The sequence below is a fragment of the Peromyscus eremicus genome, chromosome 23, assembly GCF_949786415.1.
Source record: "Peromyscus eremicus chromosome 23, PerEre_H2_v1, whole genome shotgun sequence".
NCBI lineage: Eukaryota > Metazoa > Chordata > Mammalia > Rodentia > Cricetidae > Peromyscus > Peromyscus eremicus.
In genome coordinates this window covers 4,491,768-4,512,930 of record NC_081438.1, presented here as the reverse complement: position 1 = coordinate 4,512,930, position 21,163 = coordinate 4,491,768, and the positions used below count along the sequence as shown (strand labels likewise).

Genomic DNA, 21,163 nt, shown 5'->3' with positions numbered 1-21,163 from the left:
TAGGCAAGCTGTGTGCTTAGGCAAGCTTCGCTTCTCCCACTTGTGGAACAGGGATAATGTGCTGGTCAGCAGGGTGACCTCAGCAGTGCCTGAGGGGCCCAGTGGGTGACAGGACATTGTAACTCCTGGGGGACCTCGGTGAGGGGCTTCACCATGCTGAGCCCCCCTTTCCTCATCTATAAAGTAGGGCAATGTTACTCCTAAGGCTGCCTCTCTCTGAGGGTGGCTGTGAGGAGTTAGCAGGTCCGTGTGTAGTAGGCGGTGCCAGAGGAGACCGGTGTTCAAGTCCGGCCCAGGGCAGGGCCTCGTCAGCGAGAAGGACATATCCACAAGGTCCTTTCAATTGGAGAGTTCCTATCTGCTCCTCCCAGAGCCCTGACCAGAGTGGCCGTGGTCCAGCGTTAGTCTGGATGATGGTTCTCTGTGTCAGGCAGGCTGGCAGCAGCAGAGTCAGCCTTCCCAGACAGGATTGCCAGGGGCAGCTGGGAGGGGTCGGGCCAGCCGAGGCAGCAGCGCCTGAGCAGCACATCAGGGCGGCTTCTCGCCACACTGAGCACTCCAAACAGTTGAGGATACGTGCTTGTCACGACTAGGGGTCTACATACTGGTGGCTTGCAGTTGGTTGGCCCTCGCGGCTGCCTCACACCCCACAGCACACAGAAGAGAACAGGTGTGATCCGCCCAGCCCCTCGGGCCAGCAAGGCCCAGGTGCAGCAGGGCAGGAACATGGAACGGGGGAGCATCCCTCTATCTCTGAATCCGTCGGGCCTAACCTGGGCCCAGAAGGTAAGTCCACCCCCGACCCTGCTCCGGGCATCCCCAGCTCCTAAGTGGCCTAAAATAAACTTGGTGTGGAGAATGGAAATGTCACTTTGGCCAACGGGGGAATCTTTCTCTGCGATTGGATTTAAACTACATTATACAAGCAATTTCATGGGCACTTAGCACCGCTCTGAGAGTCCCACAAAAAAGGGACCAGCTCTTCATTTGCCAGCCATAAATCAGCAGTTGCTATAATGAGCCCAAAAATGTCACTTTTATGCAATTTTACAGATGAACAAAACTGGTGAAATTAGCTGTGGAAACCTACCAGACTCAGCAAAAGCAGCTGCCGGGAGGGGGAAAAAAATGATAGCCGTGTGTATTTTCGTTCCCCTTAAACTCTTTCCAAGCAAGTGTCTGCCATTGTGGTGTGAAAACTCATTTGTCCTCTGCATTATGCTTTCATTCGGAGTTTATCTTGAGTATCCAATGAGCCACCAACTGTGAAAATGATTAAATCTACAAAATCTATCTAATGGATGGAATAAATTAGGTGTTCAAAACCTTAAGAAAGGGGAGGAAATGCCTGCTTCCCTGGTCGTCTTACCAAAAGAGGGCGCACCTTGCCCCCATCTGGTCAGTGGGCATCCTCCTGCAGGTGGTAGCTCTCGAGGGAGAGGGGGTCTGGATACAGAGCCTCATGGCCGGCGCTGGCTAGGTACAGGCTCTGCAGCCACCATTTTCTGAGTGGCTTGTGTACAGAGGGCCAAACAACTGTGAGCGGGTGATGTGCGTAGGGATGGGTGTGACGTGTGGCAGCCAGCCTGGAGACCCGCCTCCTTAATGATTCCGACCAGCTGGCACCCCAGCCCCTGCAGTCCCCAGGTCCCACAGCGGGCAGGGTTGACCTGTATAACCAGTAGGACCCTTTGGAAGGAAACACGGTTTTCTGCAGTCCAGCTCTCCCACAACACCCAGTCACACAGGGACCTTGGAGAGGTCTACAGGGATGAATAGAGGCCTTGGCCACGTGAGTCCTGCTCAGCCCCAGCTGAGCCTCCCGAGGGACCCCGAGTAAGCAGCCCTTGGGTTTCTAAGTCCTATCAGCCACACGGTGTTGTCACCTGATACATGGTAAGATGACACACAGGTCTCTATTTTGTAGGTGAAGAGGTCAGAGGTTACAGCCAGCCATGGGCAGAGCTAGGTCAGTCTGTCTTGTGGGTCACCATCACTCCACCCCAGGCAGCACCCTCATGAGCCATCCATCCTCCTGCTGCTCAGGGCTGGTGGTTGGTGAGCGTCTTTCAGGCCATGGCGACAGCGAGGCTGGAGTCTGCCATCACGGGCCTGGTTAAATCATGGGCTCCACATACGCCTTTGAGATGGTATCCCCACTTAAAGCCTTGGTCCCTAAAAGACTTTTTTTTTCTGGCTACCCCCGAGTGCTTCAAACACAGCCTGTTCTGCTATAGACCTGGCTTGGGACCCTAGGCTACTTGGCTCCTGGGCCCAGATTGGCAAAGTCCCAGTCACAAGTGCTCATACCATCTCACGGTCCGGTAAACACAGGGCCATAGGGAATAGGGAAAGGTCCTCTGGAGGGGCTGGGGAGATCCGTGACAGTGGGTTCCTTAGGTGAGGACAAGGGGGAGGCGGCATCCCCCTCTCCCCTGCCCGTTCCAGTTGGTTTTTTTGGAATCTCGGTGGCATCTGTCATCGCTGAAGGGGGTCACAGTAGACTGACTGCAGCTGGCCTCGAGAGCCAGGGCTTCAGCAATGGCTTTTGCACTGCTGAGGCGCCGCTACCCACAGGACACAGTGGACGCTTGAGCTTGTCCATTCTGGACCGTGGCCACCGCTCTGCCTGCCAGACACCCACCGTTCCCTGGGCCCCACTGTGCAGGCAGTGAGGGAAGGAACCAGCACCCTGGATGAGATGGCAGGCAGCAACAAGGTCCCGGGGGCAGCTTGACAGGTGTGGTGGTGACGTCCACGTTCTGGGGCACGTCTCCCGTAAACAGTGGTATCTGGTTCCCCCTCGTTTGGTATGACCTGGATCAGTGGCTTCATTATATTGAGATGAATGGAGTATGGGTGAGCAGGGGAGTGGCGCTAAGTGACTTTTATGAGGTTACTGGTTTGGTTTTTTTTTTTTTATAAAGGGTCCTCTATGTAGCCCTGGCTGTCTGGAACTTACTATGTAGACCTCACAAAACTTCTCACAGAGGTCCACCTGCTTCTGCCTCCAGAGTGCTGGGATTAAAGGTGTTCACTACCACTCATGGGGACTTGGTCAAAGGCCATGTGCCTGCTACTTGGACCCAGCTGTGTGGAGAGGCCGCAGACAGGTATCTCACTTTCAGAAGACCCTCAACACTTCTCCTTCCATCCCCGGGAACATCATGGGGCAGCTTCTCACTGTTGTGGCACTGACTTCTGGGATAGTTTGACACGCTGCCCTGGGAACCAACAGTGAGGCCCGGTGGACTGAATGGTAGGCTGGAAGGGGCTCGTGGCTTGGACCCAGTGGCCAGTGAGGAAGCAACCTTTGAAGGAGACGGGGAAGCCGTACAGGCTCTAAGCAGAGGGGTCAGCAACCCGGAGTTGGGTGTTGGAAACTGAAACATCCAGGCCACTGTGGCCATCTGGTGTGTGCTCCAAGTGATGGGCTCCCATCCGTTATGATTGGGGTACAAAATAGTCCCCTGAAGGGCCCATGTGTTGAAGGCTTGGTCCCTGTGGCTGGTGTCACAAAGTAGGGTTGACGGGGTCTTAACGAGGGCACTAGCAGGTTAACCCACCGATGTGTTCATCTTGAGTTGACCATCAGGTGGGCCTGGCTGTGGGCGGTGACCGGGGTATGCCTTTGAGTACGGGTAGCAGGCGGGACGGATAGGCCAACTGAGTACAGGTGGGCTTCTAAACCCCACGTCTGCCGTGTGTACCCCCTGTGCCGCTGCCCCTCTCCAAGCTGGCAGTAAACTGGCTTCACACCGCTCGAGCCCCGGAGGGTCTTGGGAGCAGGCGCAAAGGACTGGCCTTCCTGGGTGTCCTTGGCCCATGCCAGTGTTGACGGTGACTTTTTTTTGGAGCTTTGGTGTGACACTCCCACTCAGCGCCTCTGTCAAAGCCTTCACTAAGATGTGCTGTTCAAGGCGATGGTGGAGGTGCTGGCCCCCCTGACCCAGACTTCCCTCTGCAGCCTCCTCTCCAGTGACAGGCCCTGAAGGCGCACACAGTGTCACGATCTCCCCTGGGTCAGCCACGGTGCCCTTGCGAGGCAGCTTTGGAGGAGGGCCGATGATGCTCAGAAAAGGTTCGGCGTGCAGGGTTAGCCTCCGGAAAGGGTGACCTGGGCTGCTTCTCCTGCTCAGCTCTCCCCCAATCCATCTCCATCCAGGAAGCCCCCATTAGCGGCTTGTCTGGAGATTTAAAAGGCTGGCAGGAAGTGCCGGGCCGACTGTCGCCGCTATTAAGTTAATGTTATGGGCCTTTTACAGGTGCGTTAAATAGACGCGGTTATTAACGAGTATATTAAGCCAATTAAAACCAGCCCTCTGAGTGGGGTTTAATGTTGCCTCAGGGAGACGAGAGGGCTTCACTGCACTTGCCGCCAGCAGCAGCAGGGGGGGTGGGGGGAAGGGAGGGAGGGAGGGGCTCCGCTGTGGGGACCACAGAGCGGAGAAGCTAAGTGGTGGAGTTGGGTCACGGGCACCTTGACAGTGCAGACCTCAGGCAGCCTGCGTTCTTACCAGTGTCGAGCTGAAGGCTGGGTTCCAGGGGACTTGGGCATGCAATGCGACGCTTGTACGAGGGAGCATGGGGAGCCGCCATCCCAGAATGCCCGGCCCTGTGCTCCAGATGCCCTGTTGGAAGTGGCCTAGGGGACGGGCCGTTTTGTGAGGTGTATACTGGGGCTAGCTCGACCTGAAATGAGGCTTTGAGAGGGCAGGCACCTGCTCAGGAGCCTGGGGCTGGGGGCAGCACACTTAGAACTGGGTCCTCCCCAGGTGGCCGGGCCCCCCTCCTGATTCATGGGCACATGCCCTGGAGCAGTAGTTCCAGGGGAACCTTGGACTTCTGGGTACAGAAGGGTGCTAGCTGTCACTCTCCCACAGGCGTGGGAGAGGGGCGATGGCGTCCGTGACATTACTTCCTCTCTTCTGTCCAGCCCCTGCCTCTCCACAAGGGATCAGGACGTCCTAGGGCACAACCCTTCATCTGCATTCCCCTTTACTGTGACACCATGCCCTTGGAGGTGGCAGCCTCCTGAATGCTCAATTAACGTGACACTAATTAGCTGGTGGCACCAGCAGAATGCCTGATGAGGCCGCTCGGGGTTGGGGGGGGGGGGGAGACGACTGGGCAGGGGAGAGCAGCTGTTTTCTGGTCTTTATTGGGAAGGACTCAAGCAGTCTCGGGGATGGATGGATGGATGGATGGATGGCTGCTTGGCACCATGCTGGCTGTCCCAGGGACCCCAATCTGCTGCACATACTGACCCCTGGTGGTTGACCAGAGGATCAGACCATGGATAATTCCAGGTTGCTCTGTTAATGGCTGGGGACCTCCTGGGGTGTGTGTGTGTGGGGTGTGTGGGTGGGGGTGTGTGGGTGTGGGTCTACAGCTCTACGGCCTATCTCTTGGAGCAGGGGACGATGATGACATGGGAGAATATTCTAATGCTCAAACACATGGATGAAGCCACTAGATTTAATCAGGGGACATCTTGTACATACTGAAATAGGCAATCACCCCCTCCCCCACACCCCCAGGCCCTTCTCACCCCCAGACTAGTTGGCGCCCCTGGGGTGGCCTTTGTGTCACCTCCATCCTTCCACATCCTAATGTGGCCTGTCCCTCTCCTGAGCCTCAGGATCTCTTACCTGCCCCTCAGCCTGGCTGTTTTGCCCGTCTATTACACTCTGATCTGTACCGTCCACACAAGGGGCAGCCTGACTCGTCCCTGCCAGGCCAGGCCTCGCCTCCTCCTCCTCTGGGTCTCATGCCCTTTGCCCACTACCAGACCCTTACTTCCTTTCAGTTTTATTTCTATATGCTCACATTTCAGAAAAGAAAATTAAATACTAGGGCTGAGGGTGTAGCTCAGGGGTAGGGTGGGTGCCGAGCACGCACAAGGCCCTGGGTTCTATCCCCGGCCCTGGGAGAAACACCACACAGAAACAAACCTTAATTCTATTTAAAACAGCATCAAAGCCGGGCGGTGGTGGCGCACGCCTTTAATCCCAGCACTCGGGAGGCAGAACCAGGCGGATCTCTGTGAGTTCAAGGCCAGCCTGGGCTACCAAGTGAGTTCCAGGAGAGGCGCAAAGCTACACAGAGAAACCTTGTCTCGAAAAACCAAAAAAAAAAAAAAAGCATCAAAATCAATAAGAACAAACGTTAACTAAAAAACAAAGTGATCTACAAGTGACAGAATGTTGTTGAAAGAAATCAATAAATGGGAAGATAGTCCATGTTCATGGACTGGGAGACTCGGGATGGTAGCCGGCCGCCTTGCAGAAACTAAGAATCTTATCCTGAAATTCTGCGACTCCAGAAACGTCCAAACAATTTCTAATTCTGAAGCTTAATGAAGAGTTAAAATAATCGGGTACTACTGTAGGAACCAGGCATAAAAAGAGAGAGGCACCAGCATGTCAGGGGACAAACTCACCCACCCAGTAGGGGGAAATCGGCTTTTTCAGTGACTGGTATTAAAGACAACTAGATATCTAGATGTCGGTGATAACTAGACAGCTGCATTCAAAATAATGAGGTTGGATCATTTTCATATATAAAGATGAATTCAAAATTGTAATCAGAGTTGATCTTGTATCCTGCCACATTACTGAAGCTGTGGGAGTTCCCTGGTAGAATTTTTGGGGTCACTTATGTATACTATCATATCATCTGCAAATAGTAAAAGTTTGACTTCTTCCTTTTCAATTTGTATTCCCTTGATCTCCTTTTGTCTTACTGCTCTAGCTAGACCTTCAAGTACTATATTGAATAAATATGGGGAGAGTGGACAGCCTAGTCTTCCTGATTTTAGTCGAATCAGTTTTTCAAAAACCTTTTATTCATTTGTTATATGTGGGGGTGGAGCACAAGCCCCACGCATGCACAGGGATGACAACTCTTTCCACCACGTGGATCCTGGGCGTCAACTTGGGTCCTCAGACTTGGGAGCAGGAAGCCTCCAACCCCTGCTCTGTCTCACCCAGGAGGCCACCACACAACAGCTCGGGTCCTACGGAACCTTGTATGACACGGAAGCACCTGACGATGGACATGACGTCACCAGAACGAAACAGTCTGGCGCTTCAAAGGAGAATCGGGAAGTGTGAGGGATGCACACTGCATGACGGGAGAGGATCTTGCAAATCACGCACACGAAACAGGACCAGGACACAGAATACACGTGGGACTTGGATACCCCGAGGGAAAGGCAAGTCACGGAGTTCAGAGAGGAGCTGCACAGACATTTCTTCAAAGAAGATACATAAAAGCTAGTAAGCTCATGAAACGGATTCAGAGCACTCCGAGATGATAACAACATAGCTGGCCGTGGGCACACGCCTGTAGCCCCGGCACACGAGAGGCTGAGGCAAGAGGATTGCTGTCACTCTGAGGCTGGCTTGGGCTGCAGAGGGAGACCCCGTCTCCAAACAGAACATCGTGGGGCTGGAACTCCGGACCTCACGCATGCAGGGGAAGCACATACTGGCAGCTCTCTTCCCGAGCCCTGCCACCAGTGACGTGTTATTAGAACATTCTCGCTGCTGCTTCGTATTAAGTGGCACCCGGCCGTGTGGCCTGTAAGGTCCGCACGCCAAGTCCGCGGCCTCTGTCATGGAAGTCGGTTTACAGTCACACTCGTGCTCAAGTTGCCTTCTCCCAGATGTTGTGTGTCTGACCCTGACATGTGTTCAGTTCCTTCTGCTGCCGGGCTGGCTACTGGAACTCCTGCCCTGTGCGGCCTGGGGTCTTTACTCCAGCCATGTTCCGGGCCCTCGGGTTCCCTGGCCGTGAGTCTGACTGGATTTCCCAGATGGATGAGGGGCAGGAGCCCAGCGCACCACACCCCCTCAGGAAGGGCACGGTGAGTCTGAGACATTGCTCCCGATAGTTTTTCTTTTACAAGAGTCAGTTCTCTCCCTACCGTGGGGGTCCCAGGAACTGAACCTACATCATCAGGCTTGGCAGCAAGCGCCTTTACCTGCTGAGCCATCTTGCCAGCCCCTTCTGTGGCTAGAACCAGTGGCCCCTGTAGAAATGCTTGTGGCACCAAGTTCCCTGGGGCAGAAGCTCCACTTGGTGGGTCACAGGGGATTCCCAGCGGTAGGGAAGGGTGAGAGTCGGGCTGAACGTCTACCTGCTCCTGAGTTACATGCCCTTCAGTGTTTGTTGGCCATGGCGAGGAGCAGGGGTAGGGAACCTCCTACACTACTGTAGACCGAGGTGCTAGGGGTCGGGGAGATGGCAGGCCAAGTACTGGAACTGGCTGCCCACCTGGATGGTTCTCCTTCCCTCCTCCTCCCCATGCCAGTGTCCAGTCCCTCTTCTAAAGCTGCAAACGTGCCCTGTGTGGGGTCCAGGCAGGACCTGACCCCTTAGATCCATCCACCTCGGTTCCTGGGTGGGGGGAGGTGGGCCCCAGGGTCTGGCACAAGCTGTCCACGGCTCTCGGGCAGCTGCCCCTCCCCCCACAGTGCCCTTGAGCACAGCAGAGCCCTGGTCCCTGAACCCACCCCCACCAGCTACACAGAAGAACTCCTTGGGGTTCTGTGCAGAGCCAGTATTTTGAACAGTGCACAACTCAGTGTGTATATGAGCAACTGCAATGAGCAAGTCAAATATGTGTTAGCTGGTGGGGTCCTGCCTGGCTGAGATGTAGGGTTTCTACAGGGACGATCAGGTCTGGCTTGGGACTCTGGCCAGTTGGGAAGCTTAGCTCTTAGGCCTAAGAAGGGGAGGGGACACACACACTCTGTTCTTTCTTTTCAGGTCACTTTCTTCAGTCACCTAGGATAGGCTACCCCGGCCAGCCAGGCAGGCTCCAGGCCACAGCCTGCCCTGTCCTCAGCTCTTAAGAGATATAACCTGTGGCCATTTCTGATCCCTTAGGTGTATTCTGAGCACACATGGCAGCTGGTTCTTGTCACAGTTCTTTAAGTCAGGCTACCATGATCCCCCTCCCTCGTACAAGAGGACAGGGTCTCAAGCTGGCTCCCCCACCCCTGGATCTTTTGATGTGACCCATCACCGGTGGCCAGAGCTAGACTTTTTCTATCCATCTCATCTGACCTTTCACTTTATAGAAGGGACACAGGTCCTAGGAGACCGATCAACTTGTCCAAGGTCACGCTGTCTACAGCCAAGACCTTCCTACCCTGGTGGTAACCCGGCACGGCCCAAAGCTCAGGCCAGCCCTTCCACTCTGAGCTCTGCTTGGGCCAAAAGAGAGGAGAAGGCTCCTCAGCTATCAGCCATACCTAGAAGGAGAAGGCAGGAGCCTGACCCAGGTGTCAGGGCGGGACTGGCAACAGAGCCTGGGCCATAATTCACTCGTCTCCTTCCTTGCTCCCCGTGTGCTCTTCCATTACGGCTGGACCCAGCGTCCTTTCCGGTAGGTAGAGAGGTGTGGAAGGCCAGGGCGGGAAGAGCATGCCTGCGATGCCCTCTGTACTCTCCTGCCCCAGCCCACAGCAACAAGGAAATGCAGCCACTGCCTAACTAAGCATGCTGACCCGTACCTATGCTCCCAGCACTTGGGAGGCAGAGGCAGGAGGATTGCCAGGAGTTTATGGCCAAAAACCTGGACTACACGGTGAGACCCTATCTAAGAACAAGGACAGATCCTGTGAGAGCTAGGCCCTCCTAGGAGAACTGACCTCACTAGAAACATCCCAGACGCCCGACAGCGGTGTCTAAATGGGCCACTCCGACTGCACAGAGTGCCCATAGCTGCTCAGGCCTGAATGCAAACAAAGACGCCTGCTGGAAAGATCAGGTGAGGTGGGGGAAAAAAAAAAAAAACCTGCAGAAAAGCCGTGAGGCACTCCCCAAGCCAGGGGACACCCCAGATACAAAGCCTAAGTCCCTCTCCTAGTGACAGGAGGGCACATGGGACACACTTGTCTGACGGAGCACAGGACTATGTACACAATCACACAGTCATGCCCCACCTGCTCTGCAGCCCGGGAGCGATGGAGGAGGAGGATGTGCACCTGGGACACCCTGGAAGTCCAGTCAGGACATGGCCTCAGCTTTTCTGAACCATAAACTTCCTACAAACAGCTGGGCAGGACAAACGCCCTTCCTCCAGAGGTAAGGCACGTTGACCAAGCATCAGACCTCATCAAAATAAAGCTCGGGCAAGGTCACGGTTGATATCAAAACTACATCCCAAGGGAAGACTGTCGTCATAGAGGAGATGGCGGTGACTGTCCCAGGGCTTCGTGGAGAGCTGGACTGCAGGGAAAACATGTAACAGCAACTGTGTTGTTAAAGTGGGAACACAATGCAGCTTCGAAGAGGAGAGAACGGTCTACAATGTGCGGTGGGGTGGGGGGGGGAATGAAAGCTAGGAGTCCGGCTTAGAGGTCATGGTCCCAGGAAAAGGGGTACAAACAGGTCAACCCAAGACAGTCTGGTAAAGCAACTGGATACAGAGGGCATCTAAGTTTGAAAACAAGGGTACAGAGGTGGAGTGAGGCGGGTGCAGGGTGGCATGGAGTTTCGTTTTCTTTAACCTTCTCAAGTAGAGATACAAGGGACCGAGCATTTGGAAGGTAGGAAAGCAGGACTATGAGTTACCTGAGGCCACCCAGCAGCACACTGGAGGCCAGCTAACTTCAGCTGATGGAATGTAAGACTAACTAACACATTGGTGCACTGATGCCGTTTCTCGAGGACACGGTTGAAGAAAACCAGGAACTGTGGTAATGCCACAGAGCGGCTGGGTGCAGGAATGAGGGGCCAGTTACATACAGCGCACACTCTCCACTTTACTAGCTGGGACCAGAAGATGCTATTTGCAGCTGCTGAGGTTGCAAATATAATGTCAACTCCAAGGAGCAACTGCAGAATGCATCGATTCCATCATTTTCTTCAGGGGAAATCACACACACACACACACACACACACACACACACACACACACACGTGTCAGAAACACAGCTTGGCTTGGTCTGTAAAGCACCTGCCTTTCGAACATGAGGACTTAAGTCTAGATCCTTGGCCGTATGTGAAGGGGAGGTAGAGACACAAGAGGATCCTTGGGGTGCCTGGGCATCCAGCTTTGCCAGCTGGTGGGCGCTGGAACAGTAGAAGGCGGCACACCCCCAGAAGTAGTAAAGGAGGAGGTGTGTTTGGATCACCAAGCTTAATCCAGTTCCACAGCATGAGAGTCCAATCACAGTAACCCAGAGGGCTGGCGAAGGTGTCAGGGAAAACGTGAGTTAAAATCTCATCCAGTCCCCCAAGTGTGAAATACTTTTTAAAGGTTTACTTCCCATGAAGGTTTACAGTACTAATATCTGCCCAGTAAACAGAACTAGTATCGTAATGATTCTACGAGAAGAAACAGCCTGGAACTTATTAGCACAGGGCAACCAGCTCCTTATCCAGGGTAACGCAGAGGAGAATGTGGCAAACCCTGAATCCTAAAGACAGGCTCACCTTCAAAGTTCTCAACGAAAAAAACCAAACCAAACCAAAGGTTACTTTGTATCACAGAGGACTGCAGACAAGATCAGGTATTTTTTGGGTGGTTATGTCCTTAGACACCAAAAAATTTCAATAAATTATTAGGGGCGTCTCTCCTCTCTCTCCCCTCCTCTCTCCCCCTCTCTCTCCCCTCTGTCACACACACACACACCCTCAGATGGACAGGCAGGGCTTGGAAAAGTCAGGATGAAGGGAAAAAATCAGAAGCAACACTGTAAAACAACTAGAAAGTAAAATTCAAAATACTTTGTAGCCTTTTTCTTAAAAAAACAAAAAAAATCATTGCAGAGCATGCAAGACGGCTCAGAGGGTAAAGGACCTGCTGCCGGACCTGAGTTCTGTCCTTGGGACCCGCACGGTGGAAGGAGAGAGCCAACTTCTGCAATTTGTCCTCTGACCTCTGCCCACCAACTGTATCGTCCGTTATTTCTCACACACAGATAAACGGAATTTTTAAAAAAGTAAAAATCAAAGATTAAGTCTCTAACTCGAAAAAAATAACTTCAAAAAGCAGGAAGATTTTAATAAAGAGAAAAGCATACATCAATGAATCAGACTCCCTAAAAGGGTAATGTTACTAATAAATACTATAGATTGATCTTTGGGGACGGCCGTAGGTCACATCATCAGCTAACGTAATCAAGGACAGGGGCCGAGGCTAGGAGATGGCTCAGCAAAGTGCCTGTGGTCCTTAGAACCCCTCTAAGGTGAACACGGGGACACCTGACTAACCCCTCTCCCACCTCGCCCCGCACTGGGGAAGCCCCAACAGCCCCATGCCTGGGGCTCACTGGCAGCCTAGTCAACCAGTTCCAGCCAATGGAGAGACTGTGTCAGACAAGGGCGGGACCCTGCGGTGGTCCTCTGGCCCCTACAGTGGTGCATAAAGCGGCACACGTAAAAACAGAACAGACGGCATCGGGGTGATCCAATTACACTATACTATGCTCATCCCTATGCCACCTCATCGAAAAACCTGCATCAAAGTATGTTAAAAACGATTTAACAGACCCACATTCAAGGATCAGGAGAATAATTAACACAATTACTCCAGAAGAAATCGCGAGCAGCATAAAAAGGCCACCGGCCCCACCCAGCGCACGCTGGCTTAGTTTTACCCCGGAACTGAACAAGCTTTACAACAGACAATTCCGAGGAACTGTCACCCGGCGCAGGGACAGAGGGAAGGCTACAGATGACACCAGCCAACAAGAAACGAACTGTTCGGATGCGGGGCGCGGGAGCAGAGTTAGGGCTCCATTCCAAGACCCTGTCTTAAAGAAGGTTGAAACACTGTCTTTCTAATTAAGGTAAGAATCTTAAATAACAGATCCACTCTGGAAAGGATGTTATAAAGATCGATTCCCCCAATGACCACATGGGGTTCAACCAGAAAGCAAGGACACGTCAACATGAAGGCGTCCAGTGACGACACCGCTCATAACCTGCAAAGCCATCTGGAAGTGTCCCAACCCCCATTCTTGGTTGTAAAACTTCAACAAAATGGAGACGGACTTGATCAAATACTCATTTCACAGCTCCCATTTCCTCGGCGTGGCAGTCGGCGCGCACAGTATTCTTTGGAGTGATGACAGCCACATAGTCAACCGTATTCAACAAAACAAAAACCAAAATAGGAGGAGCCAGGCATGGTGGCCCACACCTTTAATCCCAGCACTGGGGAGGTAGAGGCAGGTGGAGAGTGGTGAGTTCGAGGCCAACCTGATCTCCATGGTGGGCTCCAGGCCAGCCAGGGCTACGTAGACGCTGTCTCAAAACAACAAACATATTCAAGGAAAACCAGCATGGCGGTGCACACTTGAAATCCCGCCTCCCTACAGGATGACGAGGAGAGTGTTCTCACCGACGTGGCAAGTTTGAAGCCAGCCTGGACTGCATGGGGCTGGTCTCCAAAAGACAAAGCATTAAATAAATGACCATTTTCGCTGCTTGCACACTGAAAAGCCCTTTTAGCAACAGAATGCTAGAAGTCGGCAGGAACCAGCCGCTTTCACAGGATCAGCCTCTGCTAGGGGAGCAGCAGTGCATCAAAACGCTCTCCTCTCCAGACGCGAACTGGCCCCCAAATGTGTGGGAGCCAAATGCAGTGACTGTTAGGACGTTCCCGGGGAACACAGGAGGAAGTCTGAACACTCAGGAAAGAGCATTACAAAACACCGTTTCTCCCAGGATCCATCTGTCAAGGTATGCAGCCCCACTATGAATGCCACCCCCAAGAAAGTGGCTCCCCAGGTTAGAAGGCAAATAAACAAGGTTACCATGGAAATCTGGAGTGGGTTACCAAGGAGCATGAAGCTATCTGTGTTATCCGTGGTGCACTGGGGCTGACCTTGGAGGACCAGCCATAGGGCTCTGCAGGTAAAGGTGCTAGCCACTAAGCCTGAGGGCCCCGAGTTTGATTTTGGGGACCCACATGATGGAAGGAGATAAGTGATTCCCCCAAGTTGTCCTCTGACCTCTCCATGTGCCCTGGTGACGCGTGTGTATATGCTCACACATAAATAAATCTAATTACAGAAAAACAATCACAAAAGAATACACATAGTGTGAATGAGTCAATTATGAAAGAGGTGAACTTCTCCATGGAGGAGGGGTGGTGGGAGGGGGCAGCTGTCACTGGGTATGAGGCTAGTGACTCCTGATGCTATCTCAGTCTGTGAGCACACCCAGAGCTGAACAGGGTCACAGCTCAGTTAAAATCACCAAAGTTTCCAACCCTCAGCAATGAGAACAGCCGGCTGCGTATGTGACCTGTGTCCCGGCACTGCGGAGGTGGAGGCATCCATCAGGAGGCCAAAGTCATTCTTGGTTACACGATGAGTTCAAGGCTAGCCTGGGCTACACAAGGCCTTGCCTCAAAAAAATGAAAACAGAGTGGAGGGGGGGGGGGTAGGGGATAAATATGGATGAGAACATGGTGGACCTGGCCATGGTGGACCTGGCCATGGTGGACCTGGCCAGCTCAGTGGCGAGAGAGAGCAGGGCTTAGCATGAGTGACGACCTGTTCAGTCCCCAGAGTCGCCAAACAGAAAGGGAAGAGACCAGCATTGGGCGGACTCTCGATTACATTTAGATCTCAACCTCATACTTTACAACCAGTAAGTTACGAAACAATGATTTGTTTTGTTGACACAAGATTTCTCTACATAGCCCTGGCAGCCTAGAACTCACTAGGCTGACCAAGCTGGCCTCGAATTCACAGAGTTCTGCCTACATCTGCCTCCCATGTGCTGGGCAAGTATTTTTTAATTTTTATATATATATATATATATATAGATAGATAGATAGATAGATAGATAGAGAGAGAGAGAGAGAAGCCTTTTGAAGCACGTAAGTCATATACTTTTAAACAAGAGACTGGAAGAAGACTTAGGGAAGGGTCTCCTAAGTACGACTTAAAACCCAAAAGCCACAGGATTTCTGATGAACTGAGGCAGAATCTAGACAAAAGACAAGCCAGGGAGGCACGCGGTTCTTGCGTTCCATACAACGGCCCCCACAGATCAACAAGGATGGACAAAAATCACCACCCCATCAAAAAATCGACCAGGAGACTCACTCACAGAATGTTCAAAATAAAAACACATGGTACGACACAGAGACATCGAACTTCTGTCGTTCTAAATGAAAGCTACACAGTGAACCTAGGCACACTGTCCCAGGTGTGACCGCTGAAGCTCCACACCCACCAGCGCGAGGACGTGTGTCACATGCCCTGACCCCGGTACTTCCTCTTCCAGAGTTTTCCTCACGCTGTGTTCGCACCTGGCGACTACAGGGTTTATTGCCCCATCACTTATCAAATCAACAAGTCGTGGACAGTTTAAACAGAGCAGAGAGTTAGCCAAATAAATTACGGCTCATCCTTGCCGGAGAAAGGGACAGGCAAAGAGGCGGCTCTTTGGCAGGTGACCTGGAGGATGGATGGCCAAGTGAGGTGCTGGACCATATCAGACGTGCGAGCATTTGCCAAAGCACATAAAACATCTGAGGGCACACGGGAAATGGACACCAGCTGCCTCTGAGGGGCGGAGGCTTTGGCCTCTCATTCCTTCCTTAGGAATGTTGGACAAGAATGCTACTTTCAAGATAAATAAACAGCTGAAGAAAAAGCAACAGTGTAAGCAGCTGCTTCTAGGCTACAGGGCGGAAACTACCGTTGTGCCTTGCTGGAGACCCATGTCCCCATCCCCACGTTATGGCATGAAGTATGTAGTCTAGACTGGCCTCCCTCGCGAGTGCTGGGGTTCCAGGCGCACAGTCATGTCCAGCTCCAGAGCTCTGACTTGGAGGCATGTGGTGAGTGGGCTCCCTGGGGGATGAGCCCGGGACTCCCAAGGGATCTCAATGGAGGGGTTCTGCATGAACACCCCAGACTGGGCCATGACCCGCTCTACAGAAGCCAGAGAAGCAGAGCGCAAGTCCCGGGACTGAGTGCACAGAGGAGGGAACAGGGAACAGGAAGCAGTGGCGGGGTCTTACTCACATTTGCGCAGTTCCAGGCTCTTGCTTGGACAGGCCAGGTGCTGGCCAGGTGGGTTCTGAGTCCTCTGCAGACAGGCCAGCATGGCTGAGCGGGGAGCCCCCGGCGGGGTGCGCTCTGCGGCAGGATCCCTGTGAAGAGGGAGACGAGGCACTGGTCACTGAGAGCTGCTCCAAGCCGACCTCCTGCCCTCCCTCCCCAGCACTCCAAGGAACATCAGAGATCAGTTGTTTTTGAGATCGCTCTCTTCGTAGTCCAGGCTAGCCTACAGCACATAGTCCCCCGGGTGGTGGGATCGGGGGCATGTGCCACCATGCCAGCCTTTGGGCCAGATGTTCAGACCAGACATCCCATCATCTCCTTCAGATGGGGAAACCAAAGCATCCATAGGTGCCCCCAAGGCAGCACAGGACGGGATCAGAGGTGGCCTTCCACCACATGGCCAGAAGGGACCCATCTGGTCATCTTTGAGGTCCACAGAGTAGCCAGGTAGGGCTAGTGGATACAGTGTCCCTGTTTACGTTAGTCACTGATATGGCACCTGTTCGGGGTGTTCTCACAATACCCCTGGAGAAGAAGTGTCAGGGTGGCGTCCTGAGGAGGAGGCCTGGGGTACTCCACCCTGACTGTGCTCACTCCAAGTAGCAAGGGTAGGGTCACCCCCAGTAGCCCTTAGATGGCAGCTCAGATGGGCCTCCTCATAGCCCATGATGTTATTCATCTACCTACACCAGAGACTAGGGGTAGGGGGGCACAGGAAGCCCACATGTCTCCCCACAAAGCCCACCTTCCTGAGGGTGTGGTGCCCTGAGCACTGGGGTCAGGACCAGCCTGCCTTAAAGGCCCCCGTGGAAGATGGGGGAGTCCCAGTGGGGTCCACCCTTTCTCTCTCTCTCTCTCTGCCACAGAGAAGGGTGCAGCCCGGGTACCGAGGTCCTTGTATTCTTCCCATTGCCATCCATCCCTGTCCCTGGCAGCCGGCCTGGGCTGCCTCCATCTTGAGCTGGTTGGAAAGGCGGGACGGGGGGGGGGGGGGGGGGGGGGAGGGGGGGGGGTTTGAGGGGAAGGGAGGGAAGGTATTTAATACTAAACAGGTGTCTGAAGCCCAGGATTCTGCTGCTTCTAATAATGAAGTATTCATGAGGAAAAGCCTTTTTTCACCACTTTCTTAGGATACTAATTTCACAACAAGCTCCTTGTTACGGCGCAATTATTCCAATCTTGTATTCCCCGAGACGGTGGCAGCTTCCCGTCTGTCCTGGCCTCCCGGTAAATGAAAGACAATCACGTAACCACCTTTCATTATGCTTCTATTTTACTTTCAGCAGAGGTACCCGTGAGTAAAGATTTCCTCTGAAAGGGACTTTTATTCAGTTTCAAAACCAATTTTCTCCTATTACTGTCTATAAAAAAAAAAAAAGAGGAAAAAGAAAAGAAAGAAAAAGGAAGTGGGGGATGGATAGGTGTGGGGGAGGGTGGGATGCTCTTCCCTTCCCCCCCAGTCACCAGTCTTAACACAGCGAGGCAATAAAAGCAGCAATACCCACTTCTCGGCTTTGATTTCTGGTAATTTTAAAATATGCCATTACCATCAGGCAGAAATGACATGGCTTAAGGAGGGAGTGAAGTGGGGCTCATTGCAGGAGGGAAGTCCTTGACTGCAGACGGTAGTGAGGCTCTCCAGGGACCAGGGATGGGAGCAGGTGGCAGAAACAGGCCTGCAGGGGCCACCACCGCATGCCACAGCCCGGCCTGGAGGCCACAGTCCACCCCATTCAGACTGAGGGTGCCGGGTTCCCCCACACCGCAGGTGCTCACTTGTGCACAGGCAGTATATACCTGGTGTCACACTCCATCACATGGTGGGGGGTGGAGGGGTCCCTGAAACGTACGTGTTGACAGTCCATGGGGACACTTGACTGGTACACACTCAGGTGAGGGGGCCGGTGGCACCTGCCTTGACCCCGCCCACTTCTCCCCACCCCCCCTCCATCACGGCATCTGTTTCCGGCCACCCTGATGCACGAAACCTGCCCACACCCTTCTCTTCACAGGTGATGTCGGACTGGAGGGCGCGGAACCTGGGGTCCCCAGGGGCTGTCTGTCTTCCACAAGCCAGGCAGCGTTTGTCTGGAGGAGGGAGGGCAGAGCCTGGAGCCTAGAGTCGTCCCCCCCCATCCCACCCCCCGTCCCTGTACTGGCTGGATAGTGCTCTCTGAGTTATAAAAGTCACTCCATGAATCTTCTAGCCTCACTACCCTACCCAGGCATATTATTCTAGGGTTCCGACCCGTTCTCTTAACGAGTGCAGGAGGCCAGGATCCCAGCCTCCCTCCAGGATGAGCGGATCCCTGTGGGCCACCCATCCTAGTACACGTGCCGCTAAGAAGGACATGATGGGTTGCAGCTGTTGAGTGAGGGCGGCCTGCCTCCCAGGGCCTCTAGGATGTCCAGGCAGTCTGGGGGCCCTGGGGGCCATCATGCTGGGAGGAAATGGACGATGTCCCATTCTGGCTCCCCCCAGCTTCTCAGGGCAGCTCTTACTGCTTTTCACCTCTGGAGAAACCAGGTTGACTGACCCATCCATAGCCCTGGACACCAGCTTCACCTGGAGGTGGAGAGGGGACTTCTCTACTTCCTCGAGTCTCCCAGATCACGGTCCATTCTCCCCAAACCCTGTGTCCTGCTGTGGGGACTGGGGCGGGGTAGGTCTCAGATGAGCCAGGGGCCGGCCGAGCCTTATGGGGAGTGAAATGCCCACCTCAAGTTCCCAGAACACCCCAGAACACGTTGGCCTTTAAACTTCTCCCAACACAAGCAACTTTCTCGGCCTGGCCCAGCTCTCCTCCGGCCGCCCAGTCTCTCAAGGCTCCCCACCCCTCCAAGGCCCTCCTGGCTAACTGCCTCATACCTCCAGACCACGGTACTTGCGGAGCCCCGGGCCTGTGGCACTGCTACCCAGCCATGTTGATTCAGGGCTGTTTCGGATGGCTTGGCTGGCCATCTGGGTGTCCCTTGCCACAGCCCTAATCACACCAAGTTGTAATTGCCAACTTCATGTCTGTCTCTCTGTCTGTCTGTGCGATACCGTGGGTCTCTAGGGGGCGAGGGCCATGTCTTGTTTGTTTCCATCTCCCCAGGGTCTGGCCAGGAATAATCATTTCATAAGTGATGTTGGGGAGGTGGCTCCGTAGTTAAGAGGACCCGAGTTTGGTTTCCAGCACCCAATGTCACTCCAGCTCCTCGAGGTGCACACGTGACGCACCCTCACACAGACACGCACACGTGCACACACATGCACACATGGCACACCCTCACACAGACACGCACACGTGCACCACAGGGCACACCCTCACACAGACATGCACACATGCACACACAGGACACACACACGTGCACACACACAGCACACCCTCATACACACACACACACGGCACACCCTCACACAGACATGCACACGTGCGCGCACACACACACACACACACACACACACACACACACACGGCACACCCTCACATAGACACGCACACGTGCACACACAGGGCACACCCTCACACAGACATGCACACACAGGACACACACACATGTGCACACATACACACGGCACACCCTCACACACACACACACGTGCACACACACAGCACACCCTCATACACACACACAGGGCACACCCTCACACAGACATGCACACATGCACGCGCGCACACACACACACACACACACGGCACACCCTCACACAGACATGCACACGTGCACACACAGGACACACACACATGTGCACACACACACGGCACACCCTCACACAGACACGCACACATGCACACCCTCACACAGACATGGCACCTGTGCATGCACACACACACACTGTCACACACACACACACACCCTCACACAGACATACAAATAAAAATAAAGTAAAAATAGGGCATCCAATGAATGGCTGCACCAAACACACTGGCTATTGTGAGATAAAAAGCCCAGAGACATCAAGGGCCCTGCACAAGGTCACACAGCAAGCCAGGAATAGGCCTGGAGTGGGCACCTAAAACACTCATGCCTTTCCCATGACTTTTGGCCTGCCTTCTCCTTGCCCGGCCCCACCCCATCTGCAGATGGTGGGTCCCTCAACTGTCCAGCAAATAATCATCACCGTCCGGCCCTGCCGGGGACCATCTGGAGAGCCACACTCTCTGCAAATCGGACTGTTGGTAAGCTCAAGGCCTTTTGTGACTTTGATAATAAAGGGGGGGGGGTTGGGGGGGGGAGGGGAGGGGAAATGTCTCGAGCCTCAGTGATTAGCATGCTCTGGCACCATCCCTGACGTGGGGGCTGATAAGACGTCTTATCTGGGAGACACCCAAGGAAAAGGTCCCCTCCAGCAGATAAGACCCCCAGCTGTCAGTGTGCCCTTTCAGAGCCGGGCTGCAGATAAGGAGCTGTGACGGGGGAAGGAGGAACTCTCGGAGCTGAGGAGAATTAAGTCTGATGCCCGAGTGGCAAACAATGAGCCCACGCTGTCTTTATTTGATTCAAAGCGTCCTCTTGGGGGTGGGAGGCTGGCCTTGTTACCTTGTGTCATCCATCCCTCTGTGTCTGGGGGGAGTCCCAAGAGAGCCTGGGACGAGCAAGGTGCTGGGTACTGAGGACAGCAGTTCCTGTTTGCCTTTTGACTATGCAGAAGCCTTCCTCATGCATCCAGATCTGAGAGCATCCCGTGGTCCCTCAACCCAACTGGTTGGTAAGGCAGCCTCGGCGGCGAGAGGCTGGTTTTATCTTCCTTTCACATGGTAGGAAATGGACACCGTGTGGGTGTGGGTGTGGGCAATGTGTACAAGATCACAGAGATTTTTAATCGGCAGAGCCCAAGGGTGTCGGATCCTGAACCTCAGGCCCCTGTATGGCAAGTCCATCGTAGTCGGGGGAATCCTCGAAGCCCCTGGCTTCAGCCAAGCCACCACCAAGGAACAGCTGCAAGGACCTGATTCTCCTCCGTGCCCACCAGCCCCTTGGTTCTACCCTGAGAGGGGCTGGGAGAGAAGAGACGCATGGGAAGAGGACAGAGGCTCCCTGGAGACCAACCCACACATTCCATAACCATTCAACAGAACACAGCGTATGTGTGCCATGCAGCAGGTGGGACCCTGCCCTCCCCCATTCAC

At 53.8% G+C, this 21,163-nt stretch overlaps 1 protein-coding gene across 2 annotated transcripts in view; it reads right to left on the bottom strand.

Moving 5' to 3' along the window:
- The window catches only part of Fam222a (family with sequence similarity 222 member A), a 47,469-nt gene that overhangs the window by 3,123 nt on the left and 23,183 nt on the right, over window positions 1-21,163 (bottom strand). For both annotated transcript variants that reach the window (XM_059249474.1, XM_059249475.1), the window contains exon 2: window positions 16,008-16,135. In XM_059249474.1, the coding sequence (XP_059105457.1) occupies window positions 16,008-16,089 (82 nt within the window). In that variant the 5' untranslated portion in view covers window positions 16,090-16,135. The remainder of the gene's footprint in view (window positions 1-16,007; window positions 16,136-21,163) is intronic.